General features: G+C 51.3%; 1 protein-coding gene across 1 annotated transcript in view; it reads left to right on the plus strand.

Moving 5' to 3' along the window:
• The window catches only part of rasgrf2a (Ras protein-specific guanine nucleotide-releasing factor 2a), a gene marked incomplete at both ends in the record, with an annotated part of 39,175 nt that overhangs the window by 18,828 nt on the left and 5,347 nt on the right, over positions 1 to 15,000 (plus strand). Inside the window, 6 exons of the mRNA XM_080528757.1 lie at positions 251 to 499; positions 1,520 to 1,612; positions 3,562 to 4,064; positions 5,473 to 5,598; positions 7,022 to 7,111; positions 8,018 to 8,124. Coding sequence (XP_080384883.1) covers positions 251 to 499; positions 1,520 to 1,612; positions 3,562 to 4,064; positions 5,473 to 5,598; positions 7,022 to 7,111; positions 8,018 to 8,124 — 1,168 coding nt within the window. The remainder of the gene's footprint in view (positions 1 to 250; positions 500 to 1,519; positions 1,613 to 3,561; positions 4,065 to 5,472; positions 5,599 to 7,021; positions 7,112 to 8,017; positions 8,125 to 15,000) is intronic.

Genomic DNA, 15,000 nt, shown 5'->3' on the forward strand with positions numbered 1-15,000 from the left:
GCGTGCAAGCATACAACGATATTCTATATGTTTGGGGTTTTTTGCCACTTGTAAGCTTATGTCTTTTTTTCCCACATCAGTAAAAGATGTCGGTCCCCAAGCTATCCAATGCCCGTTACCTTTCCTGAGCTTATGTATTTTTTTCCCACATCAGTAAAAGATGTCGGTCCCCAAGCTATCCAATGCCCGTTACCTTTCCTGACAGATCACCCAATCACTGACGATCTTATTCCTCCGTCCTCCCTCCCAGGTCCGACGCGCGGCTGCACAAAGACGACGTGGACATTTGCTTCAGCAAGACGCTCAACTCCTGCAAGGTCCCCCAGATCCGCTACGCCAGCGTGGAGCGTCTGCTGGAGAGGCTGACGGACCTGCGCTTCCTCTCCATCGACTTCCTCAACACCTTCCTCCACACCTACAGGATCTTCACCACGGCGGCCGTGGTCATGGACAAGCTGGCGGACATCTACAAGAAACCCTTCACCTCCATACCCGTCAGGTAACCCGATAGAAACACGACTCACCTTCGCCTCCATCCACCACTTTCTCCATGAAACACATTGGGCCCTATTATGCACTTCTTAACTTGCCGTCTTAAGTCTTAATTAAGACGCACCGCCAGGTTAAGACCTACCGCCACCCTTATTATGCGCTTCATACGCGCTACTGCTATTATGCAGGTGTCGCTAGGCGCCCACACATAAGACGCAAGACTCCCGTGCATATATTACTCATTGTGGGAGTGTTCATATGTTAATGAAGTGCGCTAGGCGCCCCTGCTATTATGCGATCTGACTTTGCGCCTAGCGCTAAGAAGTGGTTTGAAAAGTTCTTAAGTTTAGACTTCATGCACGTTTTGAAACACGAGCGCGCCTCCGCGGTTTGCGCATGCGCGCCGACCGACTTCTTAAGAAGCCGCGGAGGCGCGCTTGTGTTTCAAAACGTGCATGAAGTCTAGCGCCTATGAACTGCATAATAGCATAGCGCTTATGACTTAACGCAGCCGGTTCTTAAAGGGAATGGCACCTGGCACGCTGATTGGGTTGATTGAGAAGACGCCCAAAACACACCCATGACTAATTTCTGGGCTTAGCGCCGGGTCTTAGGCGCCCACTACCGCACGCATAATAGCAAAGTGGCCTTGACCACGCCTCCACGTCTTAAGTTTAGATCTACCGCCTCGTCTTAGTGCTTAAGACTTATGAAGTGCATAATAGGGCCCATTATGTCTTATTTCATTTACCATTCCACTATCTTCATCCAAATTCACGTTCCCTCCCTTACACGTCTTCTGTCCACTTTCACTCTCCCTCCCTCTCTTCTCATATAACAGACACATGCATGACTCTCTCTACCTCTTCCACTCTCGTTCCACCCTTCTACCCATCTCCATCTAAACCTCCACACTTCCACTCCCTCCGTGTCCCCTGCTACCATGCCTCTTCCGTTCCCTTCCCTCTCCCGTCCCTCCCTCCCTCCCTCCCTCCCTCCCTCCTCCTCCTCTCATTGCCACTCTCAGGGTCCAGTACCACTCCTCCGATCGTCTGTCCATCACATCCCTCTGTCCCGACTACAGTCTGAAGATTACACGGCTCGCGCTGGACCAGTCCAAGTAATGCTCGAACTAACACACTCCCTCTCTCTGTGCCTGCTGCTGCCGGCGGCCATCTTACATGACCTCATAAGTCTTTCGTAGAGCACGTTCTTCCACCTAAGCCATTTTAGAAAAGTCCAACAGCATTCAGTCATTCGACTTAAGCTTAGTGGGCTATCGTGGTTTGGATTCAGGCACACAGACATTCCTGGGTTGGTAGTAGTAAGTTACATGTAATGTTGATCCATTGAACTACATATTACTACATATTGAACTACTTTCTCTGTTCTCCCTCCTTTCTCTGTTCTCCCTCCTTTCTCTGTTCTCCCCCCTTTCTCTGTTCTCCCCCCTTTCTCTGTTCTCCCTCCTTTCTCTGTTCTCCCTCCTTTCTCTGTTCTCCCTCCTTTCTCTGTTCTCCCTCCTTTCTCTGTTCTCCCTCCTTTCTCTGTTCTCCCTCCTTTCTCTGTTCTCCCTCCTTTCTCTGTTCTCCCCCCTTTCTCTGTTTTCCCTCCATTCTCTGTTCTCCCCCCTTTCTCTCTTCTCCCCCCTTTCTCTGTTCTCCCTCCCTCCTTTCTCCGTTCTCCCTCCATTCTCTGTTCTCCCTCCTTTCTCTGTTCTCCCTCCTTTCTCTGTTCTCCCTCCTTTCTCTGTTCTCCCTCCTTTCTCTGTTCTCCCTCCTTTCTCTGTTCTCCCTCCTTTCTCTGTTCTCCCTCCTTTCTCTGTTCTCCCCCTTTCTCTGTTCTCCCTCCTTTCTCTGTTCTCCCCCCTTTCTCTGTTCTCCCTCCTTTCTCTGTTCTCCCCCCTTTCTCTGTTCTCCCTCCTTTCTCTGTTCTCCCTCCTTTCTCTGTTCTCCCTCCTTTCTCTGTTCTCCCTCCTTTCTCTGTTCTCCCTCCTTTCTCTGTTCTCCCTCCTTTCTCTGTTCTCCTTCCTTTCTCTGTTCTCCCTCCTTTCTCTGTTCTCCCTCCTTTCTCTGTTCTCCCTCCTTTCTCTGTTCTCCCTCCTTTCTCTGTTCTCCCTCCTTTCTCTGTTCTCCCCCCTTTCTCTGTTCTCCCTCCTTTCTCTGTTCTCCCTCCTTTCTCTGTTCTCCCTCCTTTCTCTGTTCTCCCTCCTTTCTCTGTTCTCCCTCCTTTCTCTGTTCTCCCTCCTTTCTCTGTTCTCCCTCCTTTCTCTGTTCTCCCCCCTTTCTCTGTTCTCCCTCCTTTCTCTGTTCTCCCTCCTTTCTCTGTTCTCCCTCCTTTCTCTGTTCTCCCTCCCTCCTTTCTCTGTTCTCCCTCCTTTCTCTGTTCTCCCTCCTTTCTCTGTTCTCCCTCCTTTCTCTGTTCTCCCTCCTTTCTCTGTTCTCCCTCCTTTCTCTGTTCTCCCTCCTTTCTCTGTTCTCCCTCCCTCCCTTCTCTGTTCTCCCTCCTTTCTCTGTTCTCCCTCCCTCCTTTCTCTGTTCTCCCCCCTTTCTCTGTTCTCCCTCCTTTCTCTGTTCTCCCTCCTTTCTCTGTTCTCCCTCCTTTCTCTGTTCTCCCTCCTTTCTCTGTTCTCCTTCCTTTCTCTGTTCTCCCTCCTTTCTCTGTTCTCCCTCCTTTCTCTGTTCTCCCTCCTTTCTCTGTTCTCCCTCCTTTCTCTGTTCTCCCTCCTTTCTCTGTTCTCCCTCCTTTCTCTGTTCTCCCCCCTTTCTCTGTTCTCCCTCCTTTCTCTGTTCTCCCCCCTTTCTCTGTTCTCCCTCCTTTCTCTGTTCTCCCTCCCTCCTTTCTCTGTTCTCCCTCCTTTCTCTGTTCTCCCTCCCTCCTTTCTCTGTTCTCCCTCCTTTCTCTGTTCTCCCTCCTTTCTCTGTTCTCCCCCCTTTCTCTGTTCTCCCTCCTTTCTCTGTTCTCCCTCCTTTCTCTGTTCTCCCCCCTTTCTCTGTTCTCCCTCCCCCCTTTCTCTGTTCTCCCTCCTTTCTCTGTTCTCCCTCCTTTCTCTGTTCTCCCTCCTTTCAGGTCTCTTGAGTTGTTCTTCGCCACCAACCAGGGCACGTGGGGCAGCGATCACATCAACAACAAATCTCCCCGCCTGTGCCGCAAGTTCTCCTCTCCTCCTCCCCTGGTCATCCCCTCCCGCACCTCCTCCCCCGTCCACTCCCGCAAACACTCCCTCAGCTCGCCGGTCGACGGTAAAGGGAGGGCCCTGGATCTCTCCGGCCCCCCGTCCTCCCCCACCTCCCTAACCCACTGTCCCTACGTCACCTCACCCCCTCCCTTCTCCACCAAGCCTCCCACTGGCTTCTCCTCCTCCCCCCCTCCCACTACCACACGTGCCCCCAGCTTCCCACAGCTTGCCTCTGGGTTGTCCTCCCCTCCCCCCACCTCCACCAAAGCCCCCCTGGACCTCAGCCGGGTCCCCAGCTCACCTGACTTCAGCCCAGCTGCGGGGGAGGAGGGCGGGGGGGAGCTGCCACGCATCGATGCCTTCTGTGGGAAACTGAGACGCAGCATCCGCAGGGGTAAGCCAGTGGTTTGTAACCTGCAGCAGCACTGTATCTTATCGCACATATTGCACATGATGTAGTTAGCTGCATGGAATTTAGATTTCCACTAGACTATTTAAATACAAACAACAATCTGTTATAGACAGGATTAAGGTCAAAGTGACCAGTATTAGTAAAGTTTAAGATACAGTATGTAAGGGCTGGCAGTCCATTGACTTTAATAGGGATATATGGTGTATAGTACTGCATATGTGACAGGGTCTGGTTAAAAAGTCCTCATGTAGGGCATGGTCATTTTATTTTATTTTTTGCAGATTGTGAAAGTGCAGATTGTAATCTTTGAAATGATGTGCCATACACTGAAATCTGAAAATAGTTAGCTATGCTTAAGCTATGCTTATTTGAATGTTGGTACACCTCAAACCCCAAAAAACACACGCAAAACAGCTGGGAAACAACAGGGATGGAGGGATGGAGGGATGAAGGATGGCTAGCACATCACAACATGCTGATAGAACATCAACATGCTAAAAACACATAACTACACATAATTAGATGATCACACAGTCCTTTTGAACGCATCCTAAAATGTAAGTTTGTTTACAAGCCATGGCTTACAGGCAGACGAGACAGTGAATCCAATTCACAAATTATTTAGTGATCCTAAAACTGTTCTATATATTCTATATGTTATATATATATTTGTTATATCGAGTGGGCTCTGCAAAAAAACAGAAAACACTAATTTGCGCAACTTAAGAATTGCCGACATGCGGTCCTTTTCACCAGACCGTGTCACATATATGATGATGGTATTTGAGTCCAATCTGACGATTGGCAACATCCTCACCCGAAGGAGACCAGGGAAAGAGACAGAGAGAGACATAATTGGGTCATCATTACGCTCTAGGGGGAATAATCGCACTCTCAGATCAGATGCTCCGCTTGACCCTGTGGGGCCACCATACTTCACCATCTGGCCAGAGCTGACAGCCTTAGATAACCTTAAGGAAACTAGTAGCAGGGCATTATGTCAATACCTGTACGGGAGAGTGGAAGAGAGGAGAGAGAGAGAGAGAGAGAGAGAGAGAGAGAGAGAGAGAGAGAGAGAGAGAGAGAGAGAGAGAGGGGAGTGATGGAGAGATAAACAGAGAGATAAATAAGGCTCTTACAAAGGGGGCCTGAGTGCATCCTGAGATTAAAATGACGTCTTATTGAATGTGCCGTGGTGAGCCCTCAGACTCTAACTGAGCTCTACTGTGGCAGCGGCTTCTATCCAAGGGCACAAGACTTCCTCTTCTATGAAAAGAAAAAAAACACACTTAGAAAGTGTATTTGACGTAAGAGAACTTCTGTCCTGTGTGACGTCCTGGCGGTGTGATCCAGTGGATCTGGTTGTGAATCCCTGTGTTGTTGTGACCAGCTGTTCTGGAGACCGTGTCCCTGGACAAGTTCATCCCCGAGACGCCTCCGACCAGCGAGCCAGGAGACATGTCCCCATGTCGCTCCCCGTCCACACCCAGACACCTCCGCTACAGACAGGCAGGAGGTACCTGGAAGCTACACACACACACACACACACACACATTTTAGATGCTTTATTTATGTCCACATACAAAGAACAATTCTAAAGGACATAAATACTAACAGTGCATTTTGATATCATAGAAACAATCTGTTACAGTAATGCTGAGCCAACAACCAGTTCTGCCACACACAGGATGTTATTCGCACCAGGTGATACCAGTGGGTTGACAGATACAGTATCAATACAATAAGACAGACAGTATCCCGCTCATGGGTACAGGAAGCACCGCCTTCTCCATATTGAGCGGCTACCAATAATAGCGGATATTGAGCAGTATTTTGCTAACTGTTTGGCCCTTCTCTTAGGAAGACCAGCCATATGAAGGCCTCTAACAACAGACTTATGAACATGGCCCAGGCTGCCAAATATAAAAACTAAAAGTTGACATCTGTAGCCCAGTTGTGATATGGCCTGCTCCAGCTGTTGGTATTTTAAGATTTTGGTTAAAAAGGCTTCCTCTAGGCTATGGTCAAAGGTGCAGCCAACTTCTAAAATAAGCACCTCTCTGTGGTTTTCGTTGACAATTACAACATCAGGGGTGTTTGCTGAAATATTGGAGAACACTCCTACTGACTCTTCGTCGCTACACAAACTGAACATGTGGGGCTTTACAGTGGAGTGCTTGTACAGCGTTGCGGCAGGCCTGAATATGGAAAAGACACCCTCTGAAATCAGATCCACAATTCGATCATGCCTACATATGTAGAGCCCTTTATACGCATGACAACCATTTAAGATGTGGGGCATGGTTTCAGTTATCTGCTGGTGACTGTGATGTATGCAGTGTGGGCTATGACTGTCAGGAAGCCAGATGGAAAGGTTTAGCTTCGTTGGTAAAACCTGCAGCCTAGCTTTTAGAGTGAAGGTGACAATACACTCGTCAAGAGTTACGCTTTTGAACACTGCGTGAGAGACAGAGTGATCAGCAGCAGGGAGACATGCCAGCTTCCCTTGCAATTTCAGTTCAGTCCAATGCTGTCGTTGTCTTTGTCGTAGCGCCATCATAAGGTGTCCCCGGGTATTGACTGGTGGGAGAAGATGATCTGTCCCACAGATGTTAATGGTTGCCCTCACTGAGATGCTGGGGTCAGTGATGATCCCCTCAGAGACAGCCACCGCCACTGAGTTTGACCCCACCCACTCCAGGGCCACGTTGTTCCAGCCGCACACACACACACACACATAAGTACACACTCACACAAACACACACATAAAGACACACACACACACAATCACACACACACGCACAAGCACAAACACGCACACACACACACAGACACACGCACACACATGTATTCCTGCCACTCCGACCTCCAACCCCCCCCCCCTCCCCCCACCAGTGTAGAACACACTCACACACTCCCCCTGTCTCTCTCTGCTGCAGTCCCGTCAGGAGAGAACTCTCGCTGCTCCATGTCCCCCGCCTCAGCCTTCGCCATCGCCACGGCAGCCGCCGGACACAGCAGCTCCCAGGGTAAGACTGTCATGACGCACGGACAGACAACCTGGTCATTAAACCAGAACAAGGAAAGAGGCAATAGCATTATGTCTATCTCAGATGCCCCAACTCAAGCAGTATATATCTACTTTATCCATGAAAATCTGATATATAGAGGGAGGGAGGGAGAGAGGGAGGAAGACAGAGAGGGAGAGAGACAGAAGAAAGAAGAGGAATGTCAAAACAACATACAGTACGTACCAGAATATTCTTTTCTGGTAACCTGATATATGATTGACGGTCAGGGGTGATTTGCGTAGTTTGAAGCTTCTTTGGAAGCGTCACAAGTTTCCCCAAGCTCTCACCAGGTTAGCAACCTCCTATGGAAATGGTATCCCTTCTGTGGGGATTTCTCCATCCTTCATACATTATTCTATCATATATATCAGATATCTTTTTTGAAGTGGGTTTTATAGACACCATGACCAAGCGTAATGGTGTGATGGTGTGATGGTGTGATGGTGTAGTGTCCTCACAGACCTCTCCTGCTCCCTGTCCCCCCCAGGGTTCTCTAACTCTCCCTGTCCCCCCCAGGCTTCTCTAACTCTCCCTGTCCCCCCCAGGTTTCTCTAACTCTCCCTGTCCCCCCCAGGCTTCTCTAACTCTCCCTGTCCCCCCCAGGTTTCTCTAACTCTCCCTGTCCCCCCCAGGCTTCTCTAACTCTCCCTGTCCCCCCCAGGCTTCTCTAACTCTCCCTGTCCCCCCCAGGTTTCTCTAACTCTCCCTGTCCCCCCCAGGCTTCTCTAACTCTCCCTGTCCCCCCCAGGTTTCTCTAACTCTCCCTGTCCCCCCCAGGCTTCTCTAACTCTCCCTGTCCCCCCCAGGCTTCTCTAACTCTCCCTGTCCCCCCCAGGTTTCTCTAACTCTCCCTGTCCCCCCCAGGCTTCTCTAACTCTGAGAAGGTGTGTGACAAAGAGTTCATCATCCGCCGAGCCGCTACCAACAGAGTGCTCAACGTGCTGCGCCACTGGGTCTCCAAGCACTCACAGGTGGGTGTCACGGGAATCATCTTCCCCCTCTCTGATTCCTCCGCAGGCCTCTGAATGCGTCAGAGTTCCTGTTCTACCGACGAGGTTCATTTAATCGGGTGATATACCGGCTGATGTTTTGCTCAAGGAGACAAAGAATTGAGTTCGGCCACACACCTCTTGATTCCACAGAGGTGTGTTAGAGATGCTTGGTGAGCCTGTGACAAGTCCAGACCTGTTCACGTCGGCCTTGAAAAGCCTCGTCCAGTAGACTGGATACCTGTAGAGCTGAGACACTCATCCCCTCCTTTTTGCCTATATTCCTCCTCTTTTCTCCTCTTCTCTCCTTTTCTTCTTTTTCTGCTTCGCCTCCTTTCCTCTTCTCCCTCTTGTCAGACTGGCTTTTTGCTCGGCGTGTCTCGCCAGTCGTGTCACCCAGTTAAATGTCACGCTGCTCCCCAGGGACCCCCCCGTAGTGTGTGTGCGTGTGTGTGTGTGTGTGTGTGTGTGTGTGTGTGTGCACACAGTCAGGACATGCTCTTTAACAAACTCCCAGCAGTGTCTGGGTCTCAAAGAGCAGACAGAACAAGTCTTGAGGTCCCTTCACATTATTAGGATTATTATTAGTCGTAGTATGAGACAATGTGAAAGGACGTACTGTGGTTACTCACAAACTCAGCTTTTAAAAAAAAAAAAAAAAAAAAACATTTACTTGGCCAAATGTACCCCCACTGAGACTATTAATCCGAAAACAATCTCAGCGGCACCCGGAGCTGACCACTGATGTTGGTTCAAGACAACCTTAAAAAGTTGGCCCAACCCACACCGAGTCTGCTCCACTGATCTAGCCCTTACGTGAGCACGCAGGGTTGTAGATCTAACGGAACATGTCCTGGAGGAGGGTCCCCTCCCCAGGCACATCCGTAATCATCCTGACAGCACTTGAATAGCATCCCCAACCAGGGTAATCCAAGTGCCATCCCCACTACATCAGTCCTCAGCAAACTGAGGACAGAATGAGAAAAGGATGAGGAAGAAATATCACTTACCCAACCCTTACGTTGGGTTGTTGATCTAACAGACATGTCCTGGAGGAGGGTCCCCTCCCCAGGCACATCTGTATTCATCCTGACAGCACTTGAATAGAATCCCCATGACCAGGGTAATCCAAGTGCCCTTCCCACAACATCAGTCATCAGCAAACTGAGGACAGAATGAGAAAGGATTGAGGAAGAATATCACTGACCTACCCTTACGTGAGCACGTAGGGTTGTTGATCTAACGGAACATGTCCTGGAGGAGGGTCCCTTCCCCAGGCACATCCGTATTCATCCTGACAGCACTTGAATAGAATCCCATGACCAGGGTAATCCAAGTGCCTTCCCCACTACATCAGTCATCAGCAAAACTGAGGACAGAATGAGAAAAGGATGAGGAAGAAATATCTTCAAGTAACACTGTATAAAAAGTGATGGCGACGACCAAGACGCCGCCACACATATCTCCTCCACTCCCACTCCCCTGAGAATGGCCACTGATGCGGCCATGCCCCTGGTGGAATGAGCCCGAATGCCAGTCGGCACGGGCTGCCCCTTCGATTCGTATGCGAGGCTAATAGCCTCGCAAATCCAAAGGGACAGCCTCTGTTTCGAGAGTGGTGTCCCGGCTTTCTGTCCGCCATAGCAGATCAGAAGCCGGGGAGAAGATCTCAGTCCTGCCTCGCGCTTCACATATTGTGCCAACGCGCGCACCGGACAATACAATGTAAAACGCCTCTCCCTCTCTCCGTCGTGAGGAGGAGGAAAAAAAGGCGCTCAGAGCACAGCTCTGAACCCTAAACCCACGATTAACCGTAGGGATAAAATCCGGGTTAGGGCGTAATACAGCTTTTGTTTCGTCATCAGATATGATCAAACAATCTGCCCGTGACGAGAGAGCGCACAAATCACTCACTCGCTCAGCCGTAGTCAAGGCGAGGAGTAGACTCGTCTTGAGAGACAATACAACGCAACGACACAGTGACAATGGGTTCGAATGGGGGCACGCACAGCGCCTCTAGCACAATCGACAGGTCCCATTTGGCATTAGAGTCCTATGAGGGCGTCTAAGCCTACACACTCCAGTCAAAAAACGCTAAAACCAGCGAATGACTGAAAAACCAGTGTCGTTGTCGCAAAACCCTCATGACAAGCTGAGATGGCAGCCGCGTAAACTTTAATAGTTCCCGCCGCCAATCCCTTGTCAACAGCGACTGTAAGAAGCACAAGAACGTTTCGACCCGACAACAGACAGGGTCAACGTCCTGTCCCTCACACCACTGTGTAAAACTCACCAGCGCGCCGCATATCCCTTTGCAGTGGATTGCGCGCGCGCACTCTGAATGGTCTGAATGACCGCGTCTGTCAGACCCCTGCGTTCTAACAATCCCTCTCAGTAACCAGGCCATGAGGGGCCCCCCCTCATAGGCGGCCCCTTCACCAAGCCTCCGGCTTGAGAGAGTGCATCTTGTCGATGAGGTATGGGCCATGGGCCCTCTACCAACATCTCCATCAGTTCCGGAAACCACGGGGCTCCGGGACGGTCCGGGGCTACAAGAATTAACTCTAGCCTCTCTGACCTCACTCGTGCCAACAGTGGGAGGATAGATGTCAGGGGTGGGAACGCGTATAACAGGACCCTCGGCCATGGGTGGAGTGCGAATGTATCGACTCCCAATGGCGGGTTGTCCTGTTCGCGCAGGGAGAACCAAAGGTGACACTGCGCATTCGTCCGTGACGCAAACAGAACCACTTCTGCTTGCCCGAACCGTGCCTAAATCAGCGACACAATGGAGGGTGCTAACCTCCAGTCGTCGTCCCTCGGGCCTCCCCGTGATAACAGATCTGCTCCTTCGTTGAGCAGACCTGGAATGTGGAGAGCTTTCAGCGAACTCAGGCGACTCCGCGCGCGATGACGCGCGGGTCTCTCCAGTAGCTCAGGTCGGTTTTGACCGATCTCTGTATTACAATCAACTTGCGACGGCGTCTCACTGGAACCCGTCGCAGTCGTGCGAACCGCCTCTGCAGTCTGCGCATGTGTAACAGGCCTAAGGGGACCACTACATGGGCTGCAGACATCAGTCCTAGTAAGGACATCCTTGACAGAGCGGTGATTGTATTTGTCACTCGACACACCCGGAGAGCTGACGTCAGTGTCGCTCTCCGTGGTGCCGATAAACTGGCCCTCATCTCGGCAGTATCCAACTGAATGCCTAGATAGGAAAACTGTTGAGCCGGCCAAGGAGCACTCTCTGTCCAGTTTACAGCTAACCCCAGCTGAGTGAGGTGCTGCACCAGTGAGGTTGCGTCCCGAATGGCTCGATTTGGGCATTGGGCCAAGACCAGTAGGTCGTCGAGATATGCTAATATGCGTATCTCGTTTCGCCTCAGTGGTTCGAGTGCTGTCTGCACGCATTTGGAGAAAAACGAGGAGCAAGCGTGCACCCGAAGGGCAGGCGCGTGTACTCGTAAACCTTCCTTTGGAAAGCAAAACGTAGGAATTTCCTGTGCCACTCTGTGATTGGCACACGAAATACGCGACCCTCAGGTATCTACGAAAGGGGCGTTTTGCCACTCTCTCGTTGAGGACCCTGAAATCTAGTATGGGTCTCATGTCTCCCGAATTATTTGGAACAAGGAAATACGGGGAGTACCATCTCATGTCCCACTGGTCCCTCGGAACCAATGTCACTGCGCCCTTTGTTAGGAGATTCGTAATCTCCTCCTGGAGCGCACGTGTCTTTATCGGGCAGGACAAAAAACAGTCTCTCTCACGCCCCTGAAGGGCGGAGGAGGCTGAATGAACTGTAGTGCATATCCCCTCCTCAATGTCCTGTCTAGCCAGCCCGACAGAATACCTGTCCCTTCTAGTCATTCTGCATAACGCAACGACAGCGGCTGGACCGTCTGTTGTGGTGCAGTCGACAGAAAAAACTTGAATTTCTGTATGATCCCAGCCGCCGCTGCACACCGAGGAGGTGGCACAGCCCAAGGTGGGTTCATTTCGAAAGGGATGGGCTGCCGTCTGTAAAGAGTGTTTGTTATGTGTAACAATGCTCTTTATTGACGCAGGTTTATTATGCCTGATAATCAAAGAACCGGCCGCACGCTCATGAGCTGGGCCAGGTCTTGATAGACATGGAGGGGTTTTTGATGTACATAACGACCCCTCTATACGGCTACATACAGGGGTGTTTAACCCGCTACGTGTCGTGATAGGGGTAAGTCCGTTAGGCAGAGAGCTGGCCACACGCCGGTAAGCTGGGCCAGACTCCGGTTTGTTGTAGCGAGTCGACCACACTCTGACAAGGCAGGTCGATCTCCGCTCTGGTAGATAACGGTCCCTCTATACGGCTACAGACAGGGGTGTTTAACCCGCCTCGTGTCGTGATAGGGGTAAGTCCGCTAGGCAGAGAGCTGGCCACACGCTGGTAAGCTGGGCCAGTCTCCGCCTTGTTTCTAACCGGTAGCGATTGGACCACGCTCCGACAAGGCAGGTGGGTCTCCGCTCCGGTAGATAACATGGGAAAAATCTCCTTTACTGAAAAAGTAAGGTGGGGATTTTCCTTCTTTTGCCTCTTTATGAGGTAGCAGCCATGAAGAGGAAACCGGTGGTGGGGTCATTACCGACCCCTCCGCCCGTGAAACCGGGCCACGCTGCCGTGGGGGGCCGTAGCGGGCCCTCCCAGTGGTCAGCGGCGGGGGCTGGGGATGCCGAGTGGGGCATGGCTCCGTCGTTTAGAGGTAGAGCCAGTGCCGCATCACGCCGAAACCTCCGTTTCGCAGTGATTTTCGCAATGGCGGCGTTAAACACGGCGATGTTATTCGCCGCTGCCGCCGCCTGCGCACCGAGATGGGGCGGCGAAGGCGGGGAGCACGTGCTCTACCTGCCGCTCGCTCTCATCAGAGCTTTCTGATTCTGACACCGGCACCGACCACTCAGCTGGGTGAGGGCGGCGTGATGTCAGGGCCGGCTGAGCGGGCGGGACCATCCCTACTTGGGGAGGTGCCTGCCCAGAACGCCGTTCTTGCTTGTCCTCCGCTGCTAGAAAATCGCAGCGGCAGGTAGTCCGCTAGGCAGAGAGCTGGCCACACGCTGGTAAGCTGGGCCAGTCTCCGCCTTGTTTTTAACCGGTAGCGATTGGACCACGCTCCGACAAGGCAGGTGGGTCTCCGCTCCGGTAGATAACATGGGAAAAATCTCCTTTACTGAAAAAGTAAGGTGGGGATTTTCCTTCTTTTGCCTCTTTATGAGGTAGCAGCCATGAAGAGGAAACCGGTGGTGGGGTCATTACCGACCCCTCCGCCCGTGAAACCGGGCCACGCTGCCGTGGGGGGCCGTAGCGGGCCCTCCCAGTGGTCAGCGGCGGGGGCTGGGGATGCCGAGTGGGGCATGGCTCCGTCGTTTAGAGGTAGAGCCAGTGCCGCATCACGCCGAAACCTCCGTTTCGCAGTGATTTTCGCAATGGCGGCGTTAAACACGGCGATGTTATTCGCCGCTGCCGCCGCCTGCGCACCAAGATGGGGCGGCGAGCACGTGCTCTACCTGCCGCTCGCTCTCATCAGAGCTTTCTGATTCTGACATCGGCACCGACCACTCAGCTGGGTGAGGGCGGCGTGATGTCAGGGCCGGCTGAGCGGGCGGGACCATCCCTACTTGGGGAGGTGCCTGCCCAGAACGCCGTTCTTGCTTGTCCTCCGCTGCTAGAAAATCGCAGCGGCAGGTGTCCCGGAGGAACTTCTTCGTGGTCGGCGGCGAACGATCCATCGCTGAAGGGAAAAGTTTCCTCCGCTGAAAAGCGTCCTCCGCTGCTTGAAAGTCGCAGCGGCAGGCGTCCCGGAGGAACTTCTCCATAGGCGGCGGACGATCCATCTTGAAGGGAAAAGTCTGGCGGGTCCTCCAGTCTTAGTAGTCGTCCTTCTCAGTCTTCAGATATAAACCCGTGCTGAACTTTTTGGGAGAATGATGGAGCGAAGGACGCCCCTTTATATAGCACCCCAGGCGGGCGCAGGCATTGAAAAATTCAGTCATTGGCTACTTTAGGTAGCGGGTAAACCAATAGGAGCAGAGCTCCCCTATGGGGCGGAGCTCCACGATATAGAACTAGGTCTGAGTGTCTAAAAATAAATAGGTCAAAAGCGTGCTTTGACCAAAAACTACATTTCCCACAATGCATGTTGATTGTGTTACACGCTAAGTGACGGCTTACCGCCACTACACAGCGGTGTTTCCACATCAATGCCAACAAGTGGAATTGAGAAATACTAATAAAGATCCCAAAATGTCCAGGAAGAGAAAATTTGATCCAGAAGAAGAGATGATTGTGCTTCAAGGAGAAAGACCGGTATGTTTTTTGTGTTACGAGGCGGTGTCGGTTGTCAAAGAGTACAATCTACGCCGGCATTTTGACACCAAACACCGAGCTAAGTACGGCAAAGCTAGCCTTCAAGAAAAGCAACAAATTGCACAAGAATTAAAAGGAAAACTGCGGTCTCAGCAGAATTTGTTCACGAAAGCCACAGCCAAAAACAATGCGGCAGTGAAAGCTAGCTTTATTGTGGCTGAAGAAATCGCCCACGCTTCAAAGTCGGCGCGTTTTTGAAGCAGTGCATGCTGAAGGTCTGGGAGCAGGTGTCCCGACCAGATACAGACAGACTATTTATTTTTTTGTAAAATGCTACATCTGTCACACATGTTCTTAGCCGCTCACAATTTTTTTTTTTACAATAATTAAGCCCCTTTTAACTATGACAAACGTTTTGATCAAATGTTCATGTTAGGTTTTTTTATTCACTTGACTAGTTTGATCCTTGATTGATGGAGTTATGTGGGTTTCATAACCTGACAAATGAAAAGGAT

This window comes from Nansenia antarctica, assembly GCF_963989245.1.
Source record: "Nansenia antarctica genome assembly, chromosome: 4".
Classification (NCBI taxonomy): Eukaryota; Metazoa; Chordata; class Actinopteri; order Argentiniformes; family Microstomatidae; genus Nansenia; species Nansenia antarctica.